General features: G+C 38.1%; 1 protein-coding gene across 1 annotated transcript in view; it reads left to right on the forward strand.

Moving 5' to 3' along the window:
* Positions 1-25724, forward strand: part of large1 (LARGE xylosyl- and glucuronyltransferase 1) — a 216217-nt gene that overhangs the window by 185592 nt on the left and 4901 nt on the right. Inside the window, exons 10-13 of the mRNA XM_030148506.1 lie at positions 4477-4632; positions 13905-14068; positions 21921-22199; positions 22511-22657. Coding sequence (XP_030004366.1) covers positions 4477-4632; positions 13905-14068; positions 21921-22199; positions 22511-22657 — 746 coding nt within the window. The remainder of the gene's footprint in view (positions 1-4476; positions 4633-13904; positions 14069-21920; positions 22200-22510; positions 22658-25724) is intronic.

The following is a 25724-nucleotide window of genomic DNA, read 5'->3' on the forward strand; positions in this document are numbered from 1 at the left end:
CCCTGCATTAAAATAATCAGGTCACACTATGTACCATGAATTTGTTGAATCTGGAGTTTGACTAATTCTAAAATGTGTAATCACAAATGCTATCGAATCAGCTTTGTCGGCTGTTCTTCATTCTACTAGAGTGAATTTTTGATATGATAAATAGTTTGACCTATAAATAAGAAACATTATCAACTTGATTTGTTTTATTTGCACGATAAAAGTTATGTTTAGTTATTTGTTTAAACATTTTAAAATGTTTTTTATCTACTATAAAAGTTTCATAACAATAATTTCCACAGAACTTTAGAGACTGAAGAGGATGCTAGTTGCTGTTGTGATTTAAAGCCAGTTTCATGACTCGTGCTGGACATACAAACTTCTGCAATTCTGTTATTAACCCGTCCCCCAAAAGAGGAGGCAAGGAGTACTGTTTTTGGTTTGGTGTGTTTGTTTCTTTGTTAACACTCTAGCAGCAAAACTATTGGTTGAATTCATATCAGATTGGGTTTATAGATTACCAGTGACCCAGAACAGATGTCATTATGTCACCCTTTTAAACTGAGTAGTCCGGGAAAATCAAGATTTCTAATAATCTGGTATCAAAACTTAAAAAAATGTCTAAACTCTACTCAATTTAGGTTCATTTAGATTCGTAAGGAGATTGGGCAATGGTAACTCTTCAGAGTAAATAGGAACCTTCAACCGAAATAACAGACACATACAACATCATAAGAAAGAATTGAATGTATTAAAAAAATTATTTTGAACAATTAAATTCGGCCACAAAAGAACATGGGCATGAACAAAAAATATTATAGACCCTTCCATTTCTCTTTTAGTTCACATCAATAGTTCAACTTTTTTTTGTGTGTGTGTTCAATACCGTCCCTTTAAGTGTCCATAAATGCACCGGATAACACTGTCCATTTCAGTTGTGCACCTATTTTTTCACTACTTGGATGGTATTTCAATGTTGAGTTGTTCAGTATTCAGTTTTTCTGATGCATCAGTTTGTATGGTATCAGATCTGACCCAAAAAGTAACAAAATAAAATTGAGATCTCAGAGAAAAAATGGGAATCCCCTAACGAACTCGGGAACCCTTTTTGTCCTACCACCCTCCTAGAAGACAGGTGGCCTTAGGATTCGGAGCATCCTTTGATGACATCTCCGGTGGCATCCAGTCCTTAGATGGCACAGTTCAGTCCTTAGCAGCAGACTCTACCGACATAAAAACCAGCCTGCACACAAATGTACAGCGCAATTACTTCGTTTGTAAATAAAAATATGTAATCCACCTAAAGTAATTATTCATAAGATCACAACTGTTCAAAAAAATAAAAAAATAAAATAAAATGCAGTTTCCAAATTGTTGTCATTCATTTTCATGTCTGTAAAATTCTAATTGGCTAATAAACATATATTCATGAAAAAACACATCTTTGTCCACATCAAAAGACTTGTGAAACTAATTGCACATTTCGGACTCATAACAGGTCCGCAGCAACATCACGCACATGGGTGTGTTAGCTAAAACCTCACATGCAAGTGCATTAGCTTAAGAAGCACATGTGGCTGCGCTAGCTTACTTTCCACATGGTTAACAGGGCTAAAAAATCATTAGCAGCTTACAAAACCATATTTCCAACAAAAACACATCCTGACTGGTTTTATATCTCATGAGGTACTCTGAATCATATTTCACGATCGCAAAAAGTACAACACTCACCAGGATTTTCTTCAACAAAAAACATTCAATCTCCTTGGCTCAACAGGTTTACAGGACTGACTTCCACAACACCTTTGTGCATCTACAAAACAGATTTAACGCTCCAAACCATGTTTCCAGAGAGCTATTTTACACATTCAACCCAGGGAGAATGTACAGAAAATTTTACTCCGCTCCGTGCAGACAGATGCCGGGAAAGAAAGCTACCTAGCTCTGAGCAGGAACTTGCCGTGAGCTGCGCTGTGGTGCGTCCCCGGTACGTAGGAAAAAACAGGACTTAACGAAAAAATGTAACCTTTGGTGAAAATAAAAATAAAACTAGAAGCACTCGGAGAGCGCAGACCTCCGCCAAGGCTGATCAGTGCCCCCCCCCCGTGGGCCCCCCCACCCCCGATCACCACCAAAATGTAATAATTTCTTCCTCATCCCATTTCCAACAAACCCTGAAAATGTCATCCAAATCTGTCCATAACTTTTTGAGTTATGTTGCACACTAACGATCAGTGCCCCCCCCCCCCCATGGCCCCCCCACCCCCGATCACCACCAAAATTTAATCATTTTTTCCTTATCCCATTTCCAACAAACCCTGAAAATGTCATCCAAATCTGTCCATAACTTTTTGAGTTATGTTGCACACTAACGGACAGACAAACAAACAAACAAACAAACAAACCCTAGCAAAAACATAACCTCCTTGGCGGAGGTAATAACAACGTGGACAATAAAATACCCATGGGTTACAATTACATTTTGGGAAATGTAGGTCAAAGTTACAATTTTTAATGAATTTTTTTAAATCTTTTTTTTCCCCATTCCCTTATAATGGGTGAAATTTCAAATGTCTGTAGCAGCAAAACTATTGGTTGAATTCATATCAAATTGGGTTTTAAAGATTGCCAGTGTCCCACAATAGATGTGGTTACATTTTGCAAATGTTTTAAATCTTTTTTTTTCTCCCATTTACATATAATGGGAAAAATTTCAGATGTCTATAAAAACATCAAATTTGTTTGAATTAACGTCAAACTTGGCACATATATAGACGCAGTTGATATGCTGACATCACCACACACATAGACATGATGACATCAGCTGGATCAATGCCAAAATAAGCTACAATATGTGCAAGAGGCGGAGTTTGTTGTCCCTGGCACCACTTCTTGTGTCTGCTGTGCACACCAGGCAGGTTTATCATCTCCAACAGAAACAAATGACCAGATTTACTTATTCACTGCTGTCAAAATTCATGCAGATTGCACAGTCAAAAGTTTGCAATGGAAAGCCACGGATATTTGTTGAACTTGTTGCTGTGTTTCTTAAAGTTTCTCTTTCCAAACATAGAATTTGAAGAGCAGAATATGTCTCATGAATGACTAATGTTTACAGTGGTACATTTACATGTTGCATGGCTGTGACAGTTGCACAAAGAAGAGGCACAGCTGAGGACAGGGAGCAGGTTATAGAAGGGACAGAATTTTCTCCACTCATGTTAATTTATTTAGAATGCCTGAGGAAGGTGTTATGGGAACACACTGAATGCAAAACAATTCACATTTTCACCCAGTCCTGAGGTCGTTAGTGAGACGAGTGGAGAGGCACATAACACTCCCAAATGTACAGAAGTTAAATGAACTCTTATTTTCACACAAAAATATTTAAAGTTCATATTTAGTTTTTTGACATCCTTTACACCATGAAAATTGCTGTTCAGTACCATGGATGGTGCAGTCTCTTCTCCTGTTTTATCAACATTTAAAAAATCAATTACTCATTAACTATAATTCCTTTCTTAAATAAGGCACCAGTCATGATCTAGAAGCTAACCCTAGAGGATAAATTCATTTATTCAACTTAAATATGACAATGAGTTACCATCAGTGTTTTACCTGCAGTAGATTTTAAGTGTCTTAAATACTGTTTGCGCTCCTGGTTCTTCATCGCTGCATGTGCATTACTTTAGTTCATGCATAGCTGTGTGTGTGTTGACATAAATTGTTACTTAATTTACCTTCTCATGAGCTGGACACCACAGATAAAGGTCTGACAAACAAAATACAAAATGTTAAGATCTGCAGCACCTCATAAAAGACTCAAGCCATTAACATTTGACTGTACAGATACAGTGGGAACTAATGTAAGTTAGCTAAAACCATTTTTTTTTTTCTCTTTTTTTTTTTAAGAATTACAACTTTATTCATCAGCTTTATCCACTTTCTCTACCCTTCATCATCACATGTAAAGTGGTAGAATGGCAACTGGATGAGACTATTGCAGTAGATTGAGTACATGTAAAGAACATGAGTAGCTGAACAACCAGATAGTTTACCAACTATGTAGACTAAATGTGTAAAACTGTGCTCTGTGAGTTTCCACCTCTATCTCCACTGCATTTACTCCCCTACAGATGTTCCTTTGTCAATATTTCACTCAACTCTCAACTATTAACACTCTGCCTTCCACCTCCTTATTCTGTAGTGTCACGTTGTTTCCATAAAGTGCTTTCTATTATGTTTCTCAGATTATGTTTGTCAGTATCAAGCTGTTTCTTTATTGTTAGTTGAATACCCCCGTTCTCATCAGTCGACCCATGTGCTCTGCTAAACTGTGATGTTTTTTTCTTGATTGTGTCTAATTGAAATGAAGCAGAGCATATGTGGCTGATTAGGACTGAAGCTACCGTCTTTGTAAAAGAATCTCATTGCCAGGTTGTGACAATACAGAAAGCAGCTAACCTTTACTCTGCTTTGGTTCTGCAGGTGATCCACTGGAACTCCCCCAAGAAACTGAGAGTAAAGAACAAGCATGTGGAGTTTTTCCGGAATCTGTATCTAACCTTTCTGGAGTACGATGGGAACCTGCTGCGGCGTGAGCTGTTCGGCTGTCCCAGCGAAGCCGACCACAACAGCGAGAATGTAGGTGGAAGTGACTTAAGATTGTTGACCCATCCACCCACACTAACCCCCCTGCAAACACTTTGTCACACTGTAATACACACTGGCAAAATACAACCCAACAGCCTGTGGACCATCTCAATCTGGCCCACAGTACACTCAAGGAACAAAACAACCCCCCAGAAAAATAGCAGCCTCATTTTAGTGAATCTCAACACAAATGGTTAAAATCCTTCCAGACTGTTATTTAATTTGATTCCAAAAGAAGCAGTATCTTCAATCAGTATGGACTAAAATATGCCTCAAGTGTATGTAGCCACCTGTGCTAACAGTAGTTAAACTCACCTTGACTGGGCATGGACCACCAGGGATTCAGATACTATTTCCAGTACCAGTTTCACCAGGGTCCAAGCAGGTCCAGGTGATCATGATGTATAATCATGCAGATCACAGATTGGTTGAGTCTCATCAATATGTAATGTGTCATCATGTGAGGATGTGGGCAGCTGAGCCAACCTAGCAAGTTGGTTTTAGCTTAAGAAATTGATCACAGATGTCAAGTGTAAACAGCTATGTTCTCACCTTAAAAATATTGACTTAGCATTTAATTTCAGAAATAATTTTCACATTTAAGTTTCATCAAGTCAACCCGATAGCAGCAGTGGAAAAGTAACAGACACACATTTCTTATGCCGGCTAAAATTTGCTTAGAGGTCTTATTTATGTCTTTGTGCATAAGAAATCAATATAAGTGAATCCCCAAAGGAACTTTGTGTTGGTAAATGCCAGTTGTGTAAATTTACAGGATTTCAGTTCTGTTACAACATGTTGATGGTCATATGAACTATGCTTTCAGGTCAAAAATGTCCAGTTTCATCACAATTAATGCTATATTTTCATGTCACAAATGGCCAAGTTATATTTGAACTGAATTTACCTAAAAACAAATATTCTATTCTTTTAGATTCCCCAATTTTTCTTACAAGATTATATACTACATGTCACGTTTTATTTTTACAGGTTCCAGTATGAAGTATGGTGCTGATCCATCCTGCTTATGTTACGCCAAAACATACATTAAGAATGCCACACGTCACTTTTTAAATCAACAGTTTTCTAATAATAAGCATTTTTATAAAGAAATAACAATTCTATATTGTTATTTACTCTTTGGTATGATGGTAAATTATACAATAAATAATTCTGATACTAGTTTTTGCACAGGGATCATTTGTGGAAACAGTGACATGGCTGCCGAGCATCAGTATGATGGGATCTGTAACAACCATGTCACATCCGTCCACTGCCACATTTTGTGTTTTTGTGTTAGCTGTTGTTTTAGATCCACAATACTAACATTTATGAATAAGAGAATAATTAGCAATAGTAAGTATACAAGTTTATTACTAACAGAGTACTGGTACTGACCAGATCATCATGGGTAATGTCACGTCCGTCCACTAGCAAAAGTTTTCACATATACGTGCTATTCAAAATCCAATATATCTGAAAATATAGCTTCCACTGTCAAATAATATCAGTAGTCTGTGCACAAATGTATTAGCATTATTTCAACACAGTTCTATGCATTTCTTACAGCTGTTTTTTTTTTTTTTTTGACAAAAATGGCCACTCATTTGACCCCCTAAGTAAATTTTAGCCGATGCACATAACAGACATTGAATGCAATTTAATAGATGTCACTTTACGATAGTCTATAGCTTTTTTTTTTTTTTCAAATAATACAAAAAAATATGTTTCCAAGTAAATGATTACTTTAACAATGCTGTAATTGGTAAAATAATTAAATTACTTTTGAGACAAGTAAGTTCCAGTTACTAATGGCTTATTTCTGTTAACTTGCACAACACTGCATCACAGAATCAAAGTTTGAGTGAATGACACAAAAACATGATCAATTCTAACATTTTTAATAAAACTATTTGTTCAAAGATGTTGTCTGAGGTGGTTAAAGAATATTTTAAAGCTGATTGATTTTCATATCTAATCTTATGTGAATCAATCTGTTTCATGTCTGTTGTTCAGTCATTTTCCTTTATCAGTCACTGTGATCCTCTTGAAAAAGTCAGGTTTGTCCTCATGTCTGTGTAGGCAGTTAAGTCAAAAATAAATTTAAAAAAGATATCATATGAAAAATACTTAACCTCAATTCCAACACCAGTCGATGGGGGGGGGCCCTTACCTTTCTGTGTGGAGTTTGCATGTTTCTCCCTGTGTCTGTGTGGGTTCTCTCCAGGTAGTCCGGCTTCCTCCCACCATCCAAAGACATGCACTGATAGGTTAATCGGTTAAACTAAATTGCCCACAGGTGTAAATGTGAGAGTGATTGTCTCTGTATGTCAGCCCTGCGATGAACTGGTGACATGTCCAGGGTGTACCCCGCCTTCACCCATAAGTAGCTGGGATAGGCTCCAGCGACCCCCATGACCCTAGTGAGGATAAAGCAGGTTCAGAAAGTGAATGAATGAATGACTGAATGAAATACTTAACCTCATATTTATTGAATAAAAGGGATTTTAGGAGTCATATAGTTTAAGTGACTATAACTTTGGCCCAACCACTGCCCTGTTTATCCAGATGGAAACATATTTTTCTTATCAGGTGTAGACATCGTCTCTGTTTTTGTAGGGAGAGCTGCCAGTCATATCTTGTACTTAGAGACAGTGCTGGTCCCAACACACTCCCCCTGAGTCCTACAAGACCACCAAGTGAGAAGAGAAATGATATGCTCCACAATTATATTTTCCTCATTGTGCAGAACACAACTTGCAGCCTTCTGAAGTATTGAGTTGCTGCAGCATATGGCGTATTGAACAACTGCCATACTCTGTATGAGTTTATGAGCATGGAAACAAACAAACAGTAATAATTAGCTGTGGGTTCTGGAGGCAGCATAGGCTCCACACTGTGAGACATAGAATACACCAGAGCTCAGCCATGAGCAGCGTTTGTATGATGAGGACACCTCTGTCAGCAGGAATACAATGCTGCATTTCCACTGGGGGGAAGGAACATTTTGGAGAGAGCATTTAACGGGGCTGCTCATGCACTCATTCCATCAAACTGTGCACGAGACACTGAAAATGAGGTTAAATAGGAAGGAGTCCAGGTCATACACCCTATAGCTGAATTCTTTATTTGGACTTAGCATCACTTTCCAGTTTGACTTCAGGAAACAGGTCCTCCTCCTCCTCCTCCTCCTCCTCCTCCTCCTCCTACTCCTCCTCCTCCTCCTCATTCTTTTACTGACACTGCACAGAAGGAACACTATTTCACTAACATTAACCTGATTTAGTTGTGGCCCCCGAATGCAGCTAAGTACATTTATTGCAGTACAATTTTAAAGAGTATCTAAACCTCAGACCTTTGGCAGATGTTTCTTTAAAAAAATCCCTCTAAAATAGCAGCAGAGATGTGGAAGCTAAGTCACACAGTCATACACACATACCCACACTCACATAGCCTACTGATTAGCTAAGTTATCTATTTTGAGAATGTTAACATGCTGACATTTGTATAAAGCTCAAAACCTAAAACTAAGACTAATTATAGCTTCATGCAGCCTCTAAGTACTATGTTTGTACAATGCAGTCCACTCTAGTTAAATTTCTGCTTTTGTTAGGCACAAGAGACCATTTTAGCCCTCCCAAAAACCATGTGAACATTATGTGTGATATTCTACTTTAACCCACGATTTAAGGTTTAGTAGTTTGAGCATACCTCACCTATTGTATCAAAGTGTGGGGAAACAATTATCAATGTTCCATACATCCATTATTCATACTACAAAAATGAGCTGTGAGGAACATACACAAGGCTGAATTTCTAGCACATAGTAATAATCTCTTTTATTCAATCCAACGTATTTAAGATTCATGACCTTGTGAAATATTATACCTTGTTAATTCTATTTAAAGCATTCAACAAATCACTACCAAATAACATACAAAGGTGTTTTACACTTAGAAGGAGTACTTATGGCATTAGAGGGTTTGGAAATTTTTCACTTCCTAAGGCTCAAACCACCAGGAAGTGCTTTTGTCTGCCTGTATGTGGGGTGAAACTCTGGAACAGTCTGGATCTTCACCACAATCAATGCCAAAATATCCACAGTTTTAAATCACTTTACAAATGTATGGTCTGGTCACAGTACAGGGAGGGCGGGGCTTATTGTTAATTGCTGGGCCATTCCATCCTTGGCTCTTTCTTACCTTTGTTGGTATGTGCTTGTCGTTGTTTACCATGTCAGTATGTGTCACTTCCATTACCATTGTTGGTATGTAATTATTGTTGAAATGTATTGTATTATACATTATGCAGACTATCAATCAGATAGCTACTATGTGTAATATACATCAGTTTTCCTAATCTGTTTACTATCTGTTATTTACATTATTAGGACTCTAAACAGATGAAACTTTATCATTAAAGAAGCAAAAGTAATTATGTTGTATAAATGAGAGTTGGAGGTGGGATTTAATACGTTTTCTTCCTTCCACTCCTTTTTATCAGTACTTATTGAATTAATTGTATTACTAGTGTACATGGCAATTGCTATATTGTCTTGATCACCTATATTTATTAATGTATTTGCTCTGATATTAGTCCTTTTTACACATAAAAGTTTGTTTTTTTCTTTGGTTTGAAACAATTAAATGAATGAATGAATACAGAGCTGCAATCAATGGAGAAACTAAGTAAATCAGTAATATGGGCTTCTTCCTCAGTTCTTCTTATTTATATGATCTAAACTGTCGTATTGTTCAGCCTGGTAACTACTGTCTATGTGTGTGATCCCTTCATCTCCTTCAGAGCTGACCTTGTGCACTGAATGGAGAGCTGCTTCATGTATTGCTTTGGAGGGAAAAGGATGTTTTATTGGTGGACGTGTTACAGACAAAGAGTCCTGTTACCCCCAGAACAGACAGTAAAACCCCCTGCTAACCACTGCAGAACTGGGGGAGAGCTGCATCCAACAATTCTTGTCCCAAACGTATAATCCGACAGTTGAACCCATGGTATTCTACAAAAGGCCAGTATGCAATGATGTGAGTAGTGTAGAAACCAGAGAGACTTGTTGGAGAGAGATGGAGAACCAGTGGGATGCAGGAGGAACAGGAATAAACTTTTAAACCTGCAGTTGGATAATTTATACGAAGCACACAGAGACCTTAACTGTGTTCACTGAAGGCTTAGTGTGAGCAGCATTTCAGCCGAATAAGAGCGTGAGCCTGTCATAATTCAGGTTTAATTCTAAATGTGTCACAGATGTTAACGGAGGATCCACTAGTGTTTTGCTAATATTTATGTTAGTTGGTTCATCATCATCATTTGAGCTGGTGATTGAGGAGCTCATGTAGGATGTAGGAGGTATTTTTTCAGATATTTTTTTCTTTAGCTTTTGCCTCTGAACTGAACCACTGATCGGGATCATCTAAGACTTCAGCCTCATCCTCTGGCTTCTCTTAGTTTGACACCGTTGGCTTTTGTCAAACATTCCTTTCTGCAGTTCTTCATAGATGTTGCCATTTAATTTTGTTTCCATCTAATGTTTCAGTGTCTTGTGTTAAATCACAGATGCAGTTCTCTTATTGATTCACACATGAGCACAAATACATAATGAAGTCACAAAATCTGAATCCACTTATTCTCTTTAGCTTTTATCAATACGCCATTTTTTTTGTTTAATCTCTACCAAATGTAAACACATTTTTTTGCAATATTTTAAGCATTTTTAAATTTTTTATGCACATCTTGGGTGCTAATATGTCTACAGATGCAAAAATGAATCTGTAGACAGTATGAGAATATGTAGCCACTATAGACAGCAATTTACTTAAGTTTGACCATGGTTATGGTGTGGGATTTTTTTTTTTTTTGGAGCGAACTGTAGGTGTCAAAAGTTCCATTGTCAATAATATCATTTATCAATTACGATTAAACTGATTAAAAACATGAGTAAAAAAGTTTTACTTACTAAAAAGAATTAATGAAGCGGTGAAAGACAACAATGAGACATTATTCATCCACCTGTTACTCAGAGCAACTACATGCTTAATTATGCATAAATTTATACCTGAATATATACTGCTGTCTGTCTAGTCAGAATTAAATACGTTGAACTGTGGTCAGAAGAGATTACTGATGTGTATAAATAGGAATTGTGTTTATAAAAACTACCGTACTTTCCGGGCTATAAGGCGCACCGGAATATAAGCCACACTTGACTATAAGCTGCAGCTGACTTTAAGTCGCACCTGACTATAAGCCGCAGGTGTCCACGTTGTGACATGAGATATTTACACAGAAAGATGGTAAACAGAAAGATTATTGAAATATTTATTTCCATACCTTAACTGCTTTTTTCCAAACAGTGACGGTAACACGGCAGTAAAATGGCAGTAACACGGCTGGTTAAAAAACCCAGAAAAGTCATTGATCTCTATCTTCATCTTCCTTCTGCTCATTGAAACCACTGAAGTCATCATCTTCAGTGTTGGAGTTGAACATCCTCAGAAAGGCTCCGTCACACACCTTCTACGTCTCTCCTCCGTTGTTGCTCAATGGCACTTCCATGCTGCAACTCTTTTTCCTTCTTAGACAGACATAGCGATTGCTTTTAACTTAAAAGCTGCAAAATATGCATTTCTTCGTGTGTTTTCCATGATGAGGGTTTGTGCATGACATGCAAAATGATTGTTAAAAGTTAAGATTAAAACTTCTCCTCTTCGCATCACCTCTTCCACCCATCTGTCTCACTTTTGCGCTTCCTGCTAGAGCACCCCCTGGTGGCGTTAGCCCATATAAATCTATACTGGAGCTGCATCGCTGTATAAGCCGCAGGGTTCAAAATGAGAATGAAATAGCAGCTTATAGTCCAGAAAGCACTGTATATTAAAAACTAGAAGCACTCGGAGAGCGCAGACCTCCACCAAAGCAGATCAGTGCCCTGGATTTGGATGAAAATTTCAGGAAATGTTGATACTGGCACAAGGAACAAATGATTAAATTTTGGTGGTGATCGGGGGTGGGGGGGCGTCTGCGCTGTCTTTTCTAGAAAAGCACTCGTAGAGCGCAGACCTCCGCCAAGGCAGATCAGTGGGCCCCCGTGACCCCCCCACCCCACCCCCGATCACCACCAAAATTTAATAATTTGTTCCTTGTGCCAGTATCAACATTTCCTGAAATTTTCATCCAAATCCGTCCATAACTTTTTGACTTATCTTGCACACAAACAGACAGACAAACCAACGCTGACAAAAACATAACCTCCTTGGCGGAGGTAATAAATTTCTAAAAAAGTTCACCCACTGTACATTGTTGTGAATGGGGAAAATTAGCCACAAACCACTTTGTTTCCATCATATATTTCATTATCACATTCTTCTTTCTGTTTCAAACTTAACATGGTAGACTTAGTTCTGGATTTTTCAGTCCTGGGCGTTGCTACATGGAGGTGTTCAGGCATAATGTTCATTCACATTCGATGAGTTAAATTTCTGAATTGTACACACTCCAACACACAGAGCAGTCACACAAATAAAATAAAAAAGGCCTGCATGGTTCTATAAGCATGACACAGGAGCCCTTTAGTGACCAGTGTAGACAGCCAGACTAATTACAGCAGCAGCGTATCTGATCAATGTGACACCAAAGTAAAACCAGGATGAAATGCTTTCTGTGTAGAGATGGTGCAGTCCTGAGTTTTTCTTCATACAGACTCGGTTTGTCATCCGGGCTCTGATCCTTCGCTTTTCAGCTTCTCATCTGATGAAGGTCACCAGTGGTCAGGAGTTGGGTTTTTCAGGAGCAGCCACCATGGGCAGGGCAATCATTTAAGTGTCAGTTCTGTGGTCAGTTAATCACATTATAATTTTTCATCATACTGTGCCAGAGTCCTTTTTTTTGCCAACAGTCAATTCTAATGTGTCCTTAACTCAGGAAATAGTTTGCTCACTCAATTTTTCAGAGTTTGAGCAGCGATTTAAATCCCATTAAAGTGATGATTAGACTAATGAAGTCACTGAGGGATTGGCTCCAGCAGCACATTTCAGACTGGGCTCCTTCAGGGCCACGGTGCCACTACAGCCCAGTCACTCACTGCCGCTCGGCTAATCACACTGTTCAAAGCCCAACGACGCCACACACCAAGCCCTCTGCTGACAGACCTTCAGCTGTTTTTTTCCCCCCGAAGCAAAGTGCTTTGTAGAGCCACAACAATTCTTTTGTGTCAAGCACGTCTTCACTTCAGCTGAAAACAAGTCACATAGACTCAAGGACATAATCCAGTCCTACACTGGCTGATGTGCTGCTCTATGAACACATCAAGTACAGTCTGTACGCACTGTGTAGAAGGCTTCAGTTTTCTCCACCAAATCCTGTATCACTGCTTGAATATGACATTTCATCAGAAATTTAACAAGAGCTAAATGGGGAGAATTAATTGGAAAAATGCAGTTTATTTTCATTAAATTGTGACAGCCGCTAAATTGACTTATGTGGGATTAGAAGTCCGAGTCTGTGGTGCACAGTGGCACACAGGGACACAGATGAACCCTCAAAACATGACCCATGATGCTCAGTAATGACCAGATATCGGCCACACAGTGCAGGTGGATGTACGTGTGCGTGTTTATTGTTTGTTGTTTCTCGTTTCATCGTTTACAATGTTTTCATCCTGTTGCATCTTTACATAGTTTTTATCTGCTGATCTTCTACGCTGTTATCAGTGTTTTCATCATATGTTTTTGACATTTGTGTCTTTTTTTGTTTTTGATTTCTTACATAATTATGATTTAGGCCTCTCAGTACTCATCTGGCACCCAAAATTAAAAAAAAAAAACAAAACAGCTCAGTAACCTGCTTTGTGGTAGAGAATTCCATGTTAACACTGGAATAAAAATGACTTTTACTCAATGTGCTTTTGGTCTGTCCAATCAGCAGATGCTGTTGCAGATGCATATAATGTGGTGTCATCTACTTATATTGTTAATTTGGGATGTTTAAGAATAAGTACTACATTGTATTTGTGGAATTCCACAGGCGAGTTGCTCAGGTCTATTTTTTATGGATATAATCTTAGTAGTTTCCATTAAAGAAAGCAGTCTGTGATCTATTTACAAGATGACCTTATATCCAGGTGAAGACAAATGGTTTAAAACTGAAATACTAAAGATTTTCTAGCTGAAGGTAGGGGTCAGTTACACCTGCGCATCTTAGCTTTTGCATCTATACATCTGTCTAATCGGTGTGGTGCTCCCTTCTGCCTGCAGCTCCAGAAGACTCTGTCTGAACTGGATGAAGATGATCCATGCTACGAGTTTCGGCGAGAACGATTCACTGTCCACCGAACGCACCTCTACTTTCTCCACTATGAGTATGAACCCAGCTCTGACAACACCGATGTGACGCTCGTCGCTCAGCTGTCTATGGACAGGTACTATTCTACCCAGACACCTCAGTCTGTAGTTGGATCTCTCAACACTGAAGCATATGATATGAGCTTCTATTGAGAAGTAAAACTGGTAGGGGGTAACTAGTGTTAGGTGACCTTAAAAGTCAGTGGGTTAAGAAAGTTGATCAAATATATAGGTTATACTGCACTAGATATGAAATACTGATTGAGACAGAATATATAATTTATGCTTAAGTGACTGATACATGTCTGTGAACATACAAAGTAAAGTCTCCTCTGAAGCTTTTTAGTAATAAACATCTGATCACAGAGCCAAAAATGCTTAAGGCTAAAGTTTCAGATTACACTTCACTGTTATGTTGTTTACACTTGCGAAAACGCAGCGTTCTGACTGCGCTACAAGCTTTGATTTGCATCACTAAACTGCTCTTTACCATAACTATTGTAGGCTTAAGGGTATCATTGTGTTTGGAGCCATCTGCCATGCCAAACGGATTGAAACAACATTGTACTGCTTCGCCATCAGCACTGTTAAATAAGACCAAACTAAAGCTGACATTAGAATGTGCTGGCAATGATGACATGAACTTATACTGTACTGAATTGAAGGTATGGAATTAACTGTAAGTAAACTAAAGAAAGGAGATATAGCAACAAAAAGAGTCCTAAGAGTTGAAGGAGGCATTACATGTGAAAGCTTACTACCATTTGACACAGTGTTTTTCAACATTGGGGCCGGGACCCCACGTGTGGTCACCTGGAATTCAAATGGGGTCGCCTGAAATTTCTAGTAATTGATAAAAATAAAAATAAAAACGTACAAATAAAAAATATATGGTGAGTTGAGAGAGACAATCCCAATACATAAGACATGACAAACTGTGAAGCTGAAACTGAAGCACTGTGGTACTGTTTATCTTTCAAATGTTCATTGTGGTCAGTTTCAGATGCTGCAGCTCTTTCATAATTCATAGTTTGAGTTATCGTTTGTTCAGTATTAATTGTCAGCCTTGGAAATCCAAGCTGGACTGACTGTACATATCCTGACCAAGGAAAATCAAATTCTCACTTTGTGCAGTAATCTACACCTGGCTTTTCTGCCTCCGTCCATAATAATATACATTATATAGCATAAATATCCTCCAAAAATTAATGTTAATTTGCAACATAGTATAGCAAACTATTACATGATCAAAAACAAATTCATTTTAGCCAAAATGTCTCAGTTTTGAATATCTGCGGTCGCCAGAAATTCATGATGTTAAAATGGGGTCACGAGCCAGAAAAGGTTGGGAACCACTGATTTAACAGCTGAAGTTTGACATCTTCAAGAGGAAGTCAGTATTTCACCTTTCATTTGCACCTGTCATTTAGAAAGCCAAGCACTTCGTCAAGGCTACAGCTGTGAAAGCACATGCTGTTAACATTAAATGTGCTGCTCATGATGTTACTATTATTGGTCATTTCCGAGTGTCAATGATAAAGTGCAGAAGTAGTTTCCTCTTGCTGGCTATGCTTTCTGCATTCACTAATATTTTTCCTATCTGAGGTGTTTCCATCAGTGTGCATACACATAAAAAACCCCGGAGGCACAGTGTTATACTTGAGATAGTGGGCTTTAACATGGGCAAGTAATAAGGATTACATTATATGTGATGGGTTCATTTAAAAGCCGTGAACAGTATCCCACCAACACCATGTTGTAAGAAAGGGGGGCTTATTGACAGATCTACAGTATCTAATGAGCCATGTAATATTCAGCTTTCATAGGATTTGAAGCAACCCACTGTCAGATCTGCTTAAATTTAATAATTAGGATCATGGTAGCTCAGCATACAGAGAGAAAATTCACAGATTTTACCACTGAATGTGATCAATCTGCTATTATATGGTAGTTTGGCAATATTGTTTCATATAGTGAGTAAATTATTAACATGGTTCTGCAAGAAGCAGTATGTTCATATGAATTAGCAGCTTCTCCTAAACTTCAGAACCTGTATCTGACTTCCACTTCTTTTTATTGACTTAGTGAAATGAATACACACTTGTTTGCATCAGTCTGAATGAATCTGTTAAAGTCAGTCTTCACAAGATGTGTTTAGGTCTTTTAAGTGGACAGGACTTGGTGGTGCCCAGACATAGTCTGAGTACAATTCCACTCATTTATTTCTATGTGTATTTTTAAAGTTGAGTGGGAACACTGATAATTTGTAAGAATATCTAAATTAATACCATATTTCCTCACGTAGTGGCCTGATCTTTTTTTCTCTCAGCTACAGAAGTTACCAGGCCCTTATTTGTATTAAAGTCAAGCCTTAATTTATAATTTACTCTGTTTAATAAGTACAAATGGTTGTATTTTGTACAAAACCATGTTTTTATTCACTTCTGTTTGCAATATTAAATGTGCTGCAAGGTCCTACAAACAAGTCTTTTTCACAATATTTCAAAATAACAGCCCCTCCAGGTGACATGGTGTTGCAGTGGTTAGAACTATCAGCTCACAGAAGAAGGTCATGATTCCAACAAGCATGGGCAAGCGAGTAATCCTATATTATAAAAGGGAAGTGGACTCTGTGTCTGTGCGTGTGTGTGTGTGTGTGCGTGTGCATGCGCGTGTGTGTCAGGCATCACACAAAATCTGGACAGAGCTGCAGTTTGTCATACTTATGTATTTTTAGTCAAGGAAGAAACTAGTGAAAACAGCAAGTTGATAGGACCAGTATTTTGGGAGATAATCGTAATTTTGGATTACAATGGTCTCCCGATGGCCAATTATCTTGCTATGCTCAGAATCATCATTGAAGTGGGTTACCTAGCAACAGACAAACAATAAGGCCACGTTGCCATGGTGTCAAATTTCATGTGCAGAAACAGACATGCCAGCTGAGAAGTTATTCAACTGAAAATGCCAGTGAAATTTACCAAGAAAGTAAAGGAATGAACTGTATCAGAGGATCTAGACACACTCGTTAATGGATTCATTGGTCAATCTAATTCACCCATAGGTGTGAATGTGAGAGTGAATGGCTGTTTATCTTTATATCACAGCCCTGTTATGAACTAGTGATACGTCCAGGTTGTACACCACCTCCACCCATAGGTAGCCAGGATAGGCTCCGACACCCCCGTGACCCTCACAAGAATAAGTGGTCCCCTCGCATTTCAGTGGATAGAAACCATTCATTCCTTAACAGAGCTATATTACCTAGATGGAAACAGTAATGAATTATTTCCATTAAGGAGAAGCTACAGAAATACTAGATGCTAAATGTTAAACAACAAACCATGAAAGATAAAACATCACTGTATGAACAAGAAGCCCCATGTGTCCACCAGCGGTTGAGAAGGAAAAGCTAAAGCCAGTTTCATGTTTTGGTGCAAAATACAGTACATTAAATTTTTATGTCATTGACCTCAGTTACATTTGTCAGCTCCTCAATCTGCAGCTCAGGTCATATGTTAATGTGACACTTTACATCTGCTGATGAGGTTTGAAAATCCAGTTTAACTTACTTTATGCCGCAATAAATAAATAAACAAAATAGTTTCGCTAAATATCAATAAATCCGAGCTCACATCCCACTTTGGCCATGAAGTGTCATTAGCTGCACCTCTTACTAATGCTCTCAGTGCACTCAGATCATGATTTTTAAGGCATCACAAAGTTAAACACCGATGAAAGTATTTCAATTTGGTCCCAAATGTAACAGTGATGTTTATATTAACCCGTTTTTTTTGTCCTGGTAAAATCAGAGGCCAGACTATTTGTGTCACAGAAATGAACAATTTACCTTCAGAGAAAACTCTACCAATGTATCAGTCAGCTGATATTGTGTGTTTTGACTAGGACTGTCAAAATTAACACGTTAACGCAGATTAGTCCATCATCATGATTAATCTGATTAAACATTTCAGTGCAATTATCCCATCTGCAGCGCAGAATGACTGAATGTCTCTGCCAATGCATTTCAGGCAGTTTGTCCAAGAGTTAGCATTGCACATTCGCAAATGGGCAGTTGATCTGATAGTGACAGGGAGCAGAACCAACCCATAGCAGTGGAAGACACTAAACAGCACATTGGCCCTCTGAATGGAAATATGAGAACAAAAAAAACCCAAGATGGAGCAGTCGACCAACATAAAGTATTATACTCACTCTGCAGGAGGGAGTTTTCTTTTCACTGACGCACTTCCATCTTAAAATGCCACATTAACGCAACGTTTACATCAGTTGGGGATTCTGCTAGCACTTCGGCTAACACGTCGCCAAGCTTGCGACAGACACGTTAAGTGCATATGTAGTCCCTTCTTTCTTCTTTTCTTTCTTGCTCATGGGAAATGAAATGCGATTAATATAGATTGAAAATGAATGATATTTAATTGTGATTAATTGAAACTAATCCACAGCAAGCCGATGATTAATCTGATTAAAAATGGTAATCGTCGACAGCACTAGTTTTGACACATCATAAGCCTCTTTATTTGACTAAACTATGCCTCCCATTTTCATTATTTCATTTAATGTTGCCATAATCTGCAACATCAAACAGGGCTGTATGATGAACAAAGTTAAGGATTCTGTGATTGATTAAATCAATTTAATTAAAGCTGAAATCCCTGCAATGTTACTGTTATTATCATGCATGTGTGTGTTTATTTTGTCAGATGACAGTTCATTTTTATCACTAGGTGGAAAATACAGAAGGTTAATGACTGCAGGTTAACATATAAATGTCAGAATTTAATTATTAATTTTCATACTTGTTCATCTCTCATAGAAGTAGAAAAGATATTGCATTACTTGTCAGTGTTCATTATTGCCAAACTGATTTGAAGTCATTATTGAAAGTATGACAAGTACATTTTAGATTTTAAAATCAGTTTTTCATGTATATCGGGTCTAAAAATATAGATTCTTCTCATCAGCTCATTTCAATGTGTTGATTTATTTGAGGTCATGACAAAGCATAAATTGAAGCTTTAACCTATTCATACTAATTGTTTCATTCTGAGCTCTTTTTTGTCAGATGGCAGATACAAAATTAAACAACTCTACTATTAATATGCATGTACTGCTGATCTCAAGAAACCTACTACTTCTAGTTGCATAATAGTAGTGGATGGAAACACACAGTCTTGTTTTCTTTTGCCAGTTTTTTGACAATTTGACTAAAATCTACAATACTTTTGGATGGAAAACTGTAATAGTATTGTAGCATTAAACAGGATTGAAAATAAAAGTGGCTACAGTATGAAGAAGCGTTTAGAAGAGATTAGATCTTTATCTCAGATTGTCTTTGGTTTCTTACAGATACACATCCACACCAAAGTCATTCAGTCAACCTGCTCACTCCTGTGTAACAGCCTATGCTCTGTTCACATCACTGCAACCCAAAGTGGCCTTTACACGTTTTTTCTCTTCTCACTGGAATGACAGTGTTATTATTGTGAAGTGGTCTGTGTAAGCGTCAGGACACCTCTGAGCTCACAGTGGTGATGCAGCTAAACAGCTTCAATGTTCCAACGATGCAGGAGCTGCTTAAGTAAGCAAACGGTGTACGCAAGGTGTTGAGTCAGTGCTCTGTTTGACACACTGAGCGCTTATGTAACCAAATAACTATCATTTTCAGGAAATGAGTCCGTATCTGCTGTATACAGGTATATGTGTATCGGCATGGGGTACCTTGTATGGTTTTTTCCCCATTTAACCTCATTCTATGCAACTGCTTTGGCAGGCGGTTTATATACCTGTTATGTACAACTACAGGCAGAACATATTGTTCATCTTCAAATTTCATCTTCTTCTATACAAGTTTCATCCTGCATCCATGCAAATTGTACACAAAAAGCATGCACATAATTGGGAGTGGTTTGCTATCATGTGATTTTCAAGTCACAGATTACAAAAAACTGAAAAAAAATCCCCATTTACTTCCCACTAGAATACACTGTGAAAGGGTCCTTACTCATAAATATGAACCAATGTAGAGGCATGGTTGAAACTGTAAAGCAGCATATGACATTCAACACCAATTTTTCATCATATTTGTAAAACCCGAGTGATAGCCTCAGTATCACAAATCCATTAGTTTTTCCATGATTATGCATCTGAATCACTCCCCGCTCCATGCAGCCGCAGTATGACTGCAGCAGCAACAAACACAGGAACGGCTTCATTGCTTCTTGGTGCTGCTGCTGCTGCTGCTGCTGCTGCTGCTGCTGCTGCTGCTGCTGCTGCTGCTGCTGCTGCTGCTGCTGCGTGGAATTTTGAAAAGGCCCAAGTGATGGCTTGGTTTCGGTTTGGTATGTAAACAAACAGACGGCTTGCAATGGAGTACACTTCGAAGTTGTTCATCATGAGGGGAGTGATTCAGGTATGTAATCATGGAAAGACTAACAGATTCTTGATACTTAGGCTATGACTCGGGTTTTACAGATTTGATGAAAAATTGGTGACAAATATCATATGCAGCTTTAATTGTGTCATAAGATTTTCTTTCAGTTACCAATCCAAGCTTGTAGCGCAGTCAAGATGCTGAGCCTTCGCAAGTGCAAACAACATAACAGTGAAGTGTAATCTGAGACTTTGGCCTTAAGCATTTTTGGCTCTGTGATTGGATGTTTATTACTAAAAAAGCTTCAGAGGAGACTTTATTTTGTATGTTCACAGACATGTATCAGTCACTTAAGGATAAACTATGTATTCTGTCTCAATCAGTATTTCATATCTAGTGCAGTATAAAACATACCATTTTTATTGTTGGATTTCTTTCTCAAAATCTGCATTTTGTGTAAAGTTTGTGGATGTGTTGTGAAGACTGCAGAAAGTCAGCCCAACTTACCAAGAAAAAGTTTGTGAACACCTTAGATTGGATAATTTACAACAATAATTGTGGATCTTCTTTTGTTTAATTGGGTTTCTGTTATCCCTTTAGTGCCTTTTGCCAATTTGTTGATATTTTTTGATCATATTGAAGCAGAAAAAGTTTAAATTTCAAACAACTAACAATCTTTTTCTTGCATCTGTAAGTCTGGCATGTGAAACAAATATGAAATAAATATATTACCATTTTTCCATATCAAGTCCAAGGTTGAGAAACTCATTATTTCTTATCTCAGAAGAAAGCAGTCAAATCTGTGGACAACAATGGCTAATTGTCATGGTCACGTTGTGCTACATATCTCACAAGTCAAAGACATTATGGAAACTGAGCGGTAAGAAACAGCTGAAGGGCTCAAAACACTGCCACAATGTATACTGTTATTGTAGATAATCAACAGTGACCACATGGAGGCAGTCCTTTAGTCTCCCAGAAGAAAGACATCATTTTTGCACTCATTTGTACCATATCTGTCTTTTATTTTTGAGAATGTCCTTGTGAATCAGGTACTTGGTATCGGGGACTGGGTTTTGGATATAACTAATGGTTACAACTGGGGGTTGAGACATTGTTGGACATCATCAGGAATCGACTGTGTGTTCAGATTTAAAGTTTGTTGAAATCTTAAGGCATGAAAACCCAATGTATTAAGTTTATCTTGTACAGGATTATTAAAAATCATTTAACTGCGGAGGCATAGTGGTTAAAAACAGGTGTACGTAGGTTAATTCCTCCTGTCCGCGCCATAGACCAAGGTGCCAGTGAAGATCTAGAGTTGGTCCCGGAGCACCTTTAATGGCAGCTCATTGCTCATAATATACTAAGTGCTAAGGCTAATCACTAATACTAATGGTAGGTGTCGAGTGTATTACTGTGGGTAAAATGCAGAGACTGAATTTCCCAATGGAAAGTGTGTTGTTAGCCTTTAACTATTCCTGTGCAGTGTCATATAGTGCAGTATAACGGTAGTTTATTTTTCTCCCCTGCAGGCTCCAGATGCTGGAGGCCATCTGTAAGCACTGGGAGGGCCCCATCAGTCTGGCCCTGTACCTGTCCGACGCCGAGGCCCAGCAGTTCCTGCGCTACGCTCAGGGCTCTGAGGTGCTAATGAGCCGGGGGAATGTTGGTTATCACATCGTTTACAAAGAGGGACAGTTCTACCCAGTCAACCTGCTGAGAAACGTAGCCATGAGGCAGGTCAACACACCCTACATGTTCCTGTCAGACATCGACTTCCTGCCCATGTACGGATTGTATGAGTACCTCAGGTAAGACGAGACACACTCAAACAAGACATTTCATATACCCTCCTAGAAGTTTAGGTTTTTTATATTAAATAATTGTCATGATTGTAAACAGCATAACAACAGTTTTTTAAATGAGATGTCCTTTGCAGTGGACAGTGTTCTTGTATTTTTTTAAGTAAAGCTGTGAAACTCTTGTCCCCTACAGAGGACAAAAATGCATTGCTGGGTCTCCAGAGCATATGTAGTTTCCTATAAAAGTTTGAGGATTTTCAGGCCTTTTCCTGGGGTATTGTGCATGTGTAAGTAACAACCCAACATTTGTGTGATTGTAGGAAGTCTGTGGTTCAGCTGGACATGGCCAACACAAAGAAAGCTCTGGTAGTCCCGGCCTTCGAGACACTGAGATATCGCCTCTCCTACCCAAAGTCCAAGGCTGAGCTGCTCTCTCAGTTGGACATGGGCACACTCTTTACCTTCAGGTGAACCACCTCTCGGACACACATTTTCCACCAACACAAACCTGGTCCTATTTTTGATTTGGAACAATTTCAACTGGCAAATATTTAAGAAACTGTTTGTTATTCCACTGGATCAGAGCCATATCATTTGCACTACATGATTATGGTCTAGTATGTGATTGTAGGTGAGCCAGTGGCAGTGTTAGAAAGACGCACATTAACATTTCTGACTTGGCTGTAAGTTCCTGCTGTTGATGGATCGTATAATCTGTGAAATCTGCAAGGTCAGTTGTTTAACCTTCAAATCTTCTGTTCAGGGTTCCTACGCAAGTATGGAATTGGATTTTTAGAAATTTCAAGGTCTGGAAAAGTACGGAAAATGGAAACAAATGTATGGAAAAATATTCATGTTTCCAGGACTGTTAGCACTCTTCTATTTTCTAAAACATAAAATTATGAATATCTAAAGAAAGAACTGGATTGATCTGCTTTTTTTAAGGCAGCTAAAATGTTTCTGAGAGCACATACAGTAGGCTACTCGTCCCAGAAAACATTTGGGCAGATTGACAAGTTGAATGCCAGCTCTTATTCTCCTCCAACCCATTTTAAGGCCTGCCCAGGTGTCGTCAAGTTTCACTGCTGCTTTGACGGACAGGTGATGTCCACACTGTTCATGAGCGAGCTATTCAACACACCTTGTATGATCGTTGGCAGATCTCATAATGGGTAGATGTAAATTCTCTGACAACCGACTCATAAATCCTAAATATAAAGACTGGTTGGAATTTTTTTACCATGACATCTGGAAATTAAGGTCTGGAAAAAGTGTTGAATTTTTAAATTTCAAATGTGTAGGAACCCTCTCAGTCAGTTTAACGACACATAGCCTTCTTGGTGATGTCATTTGACTTTTCAGAGACATGTTGTCCCACTACCTAGCACAGCAGTCCACCAACGTTCCTCAACATCTACATTCCTTAGTTGATCTTACTGGTTGCAGCAAGTTGCACGTCTTGAATTTAGCCATGTTATAGCTCAGCATGTAGTTGATGCAGCTCTGGAACCAGTTTTATTCCAGCCAAGAGCTGTTTGTTTGGATGTTGAAACAGAAAGAACTGGTTTGAGATCTGGCACAAGCTCCAAACCAGTCCTCAAACTACCTCATTGGAAAAGGGTATGGGTGGCATTTGGCTCTAGCTCTTTTCAGTGCCTTCTTGTCATATCAATTCATATTTCTTTCATTCACTATTAAAAACAGTTAAAATTAGGAAGCAGATAATTAGTTATTAATGTAACAGATGAGGCTGTTGGAAGTCCCCTGTCAAAAGCATCCATCAGTTCACCTATTTTAGAACGCTGCAGTTTTGGTGTGTAGTTTTTCATCACATAATCTGAGTGTGAACACAGACTGTCACACAGCAAACACTGTGGTCTTTGTGGTATTACTTTTATAGGGAGGTAGGATAAGAGTGGGCTTATATTCGTCATGGTCCCTTCAGTCACACTCACTTTGCTTCACCCTCCTTGAATTTTCAGCGGGTAAATTCCTTTTTTTATCTTAACACTCGGTGTGGAAAGCGGAGGCATGATGGCAAAAGGCAGAAAAAGACACAACAGATCTATAACCAAACACAATATGAAGAATGTTTAAAGTTTCTATGGTCGAGGGAGGATTTGTAATACGGGAAAAAGAAGCTGAAGTAACAATATCTGCAGATGAGTGGTCAAATATATGGAAAACGGCAATGACTACTTCTTGTTCAGGTCAGTGGAGGGAATTTATATGGAAAAACACTACGTTTTTTTTGTAACACCTCATGTCAAAAGTAAACAGTGTAAGAATCCAAGCAAAGCTCACTGTTGGAGGACTTGTGGCTTTGTGAAGGCAGAGCACTTTCACATTTTTTGGAACTGTGCTAAGATTGTATCCTACTGGTCATAAAGGAAATTAACAATATAATAGGAATGGACTTGAAATTTATGACATGGAAAGGCTGACCTTCTCATTAAGACTCACTGCTGATAAATGTAAAGAATATTGGGGAAAATGGAATGTGTCTGTTAACCAAAGAAATCCTTGAACCTGTATAATCTTATCCTAATTTGTCCTTAACCTGTCTGTATTTTGTTTGTCTGGAGTTTCAACCTAGATGCTCTAATTCAGGGGTGTCAAACTCATTTCAGTTCAGGGGCCACATACAGCCTGATATGATCTAAAGTGGGCCGGACCAGTAAAATGATATAGATAATAGGATAAGAACTGATAAATAATGTCAACTCCAAAGTTTTCTCTATGTTTTTGAGTGAAAAAAGTAAAATTCCATTATGAAAATGTTTACACCTATGAACCGTACTTGAACATAACATGAACAAATATGAACAACCAGAAAATTCTTAAGAAAAAAAGTACAATGTTAACAATATTATGTCTAAGTTTATCATTTATACATGTGCATCACAACTTTAAGATTTAGTAACAGGCAGAATATTGTGTAAAATTCCACATACTTCTCTTAAGACATTTCAGATTGTTCATATTTGTTCAGGTTATTCATATTTTTTGTAAAAGGATAGTCTGTAAATGTAACATTTTTCTAATTTTACTTTTTTTACACTAAAACAAAGAAAACAATTTGAAGTTTTCATTATTTATAGGTTATTATGATAATATTTTACTAGTCTGATCCACTTTAGATTGAATTGACCTTCAATGATTTTAACATCCTTGATTATTAATATCTTCAGTGTAATTTTTGCGTTTCACAAATTCATCTTAGGGGCCAGATTGGACCCTTTGGCGGGCCAGTTTTGGCCCCCGGGTTGCATGTTTGACACCTGTGCTCTAATTGTTGTGGTCTTTCTTTTGTTTTTGTTTTTTTTGTTTTTTTGGGTTTTTTTGTTTATTTTGTCTATTGTAATATATGGAGATAAAAATAAATTATAAAAAAAAAAAGAGGGAGGATTTGTGAGCAACACTGAGTGATTTTTAAACAACAAAACATTCCTTCCAGAAGTAATAGACCACACTGCTCATGAACAGTGTTGGAATTCATTTGTTATTATTTATTATTTCGTTAGTATTATTATT

The sequence above is a fragment of the Sphaeramia orbicularis genome, chromosome 12, assembly GCF_902148855.1.
Source record: "Sphaeramia orbicularis chromosome 12, fSphaOr1.1, whole genome shotgun sequence".
Classification (NCBI taxonomy): Eukaryota; Metazoa; Chordata; class Actinopteri; order Kurtiformes; family Apogonidae; genus Sphaeramia; species Sphaeramia orbicularis.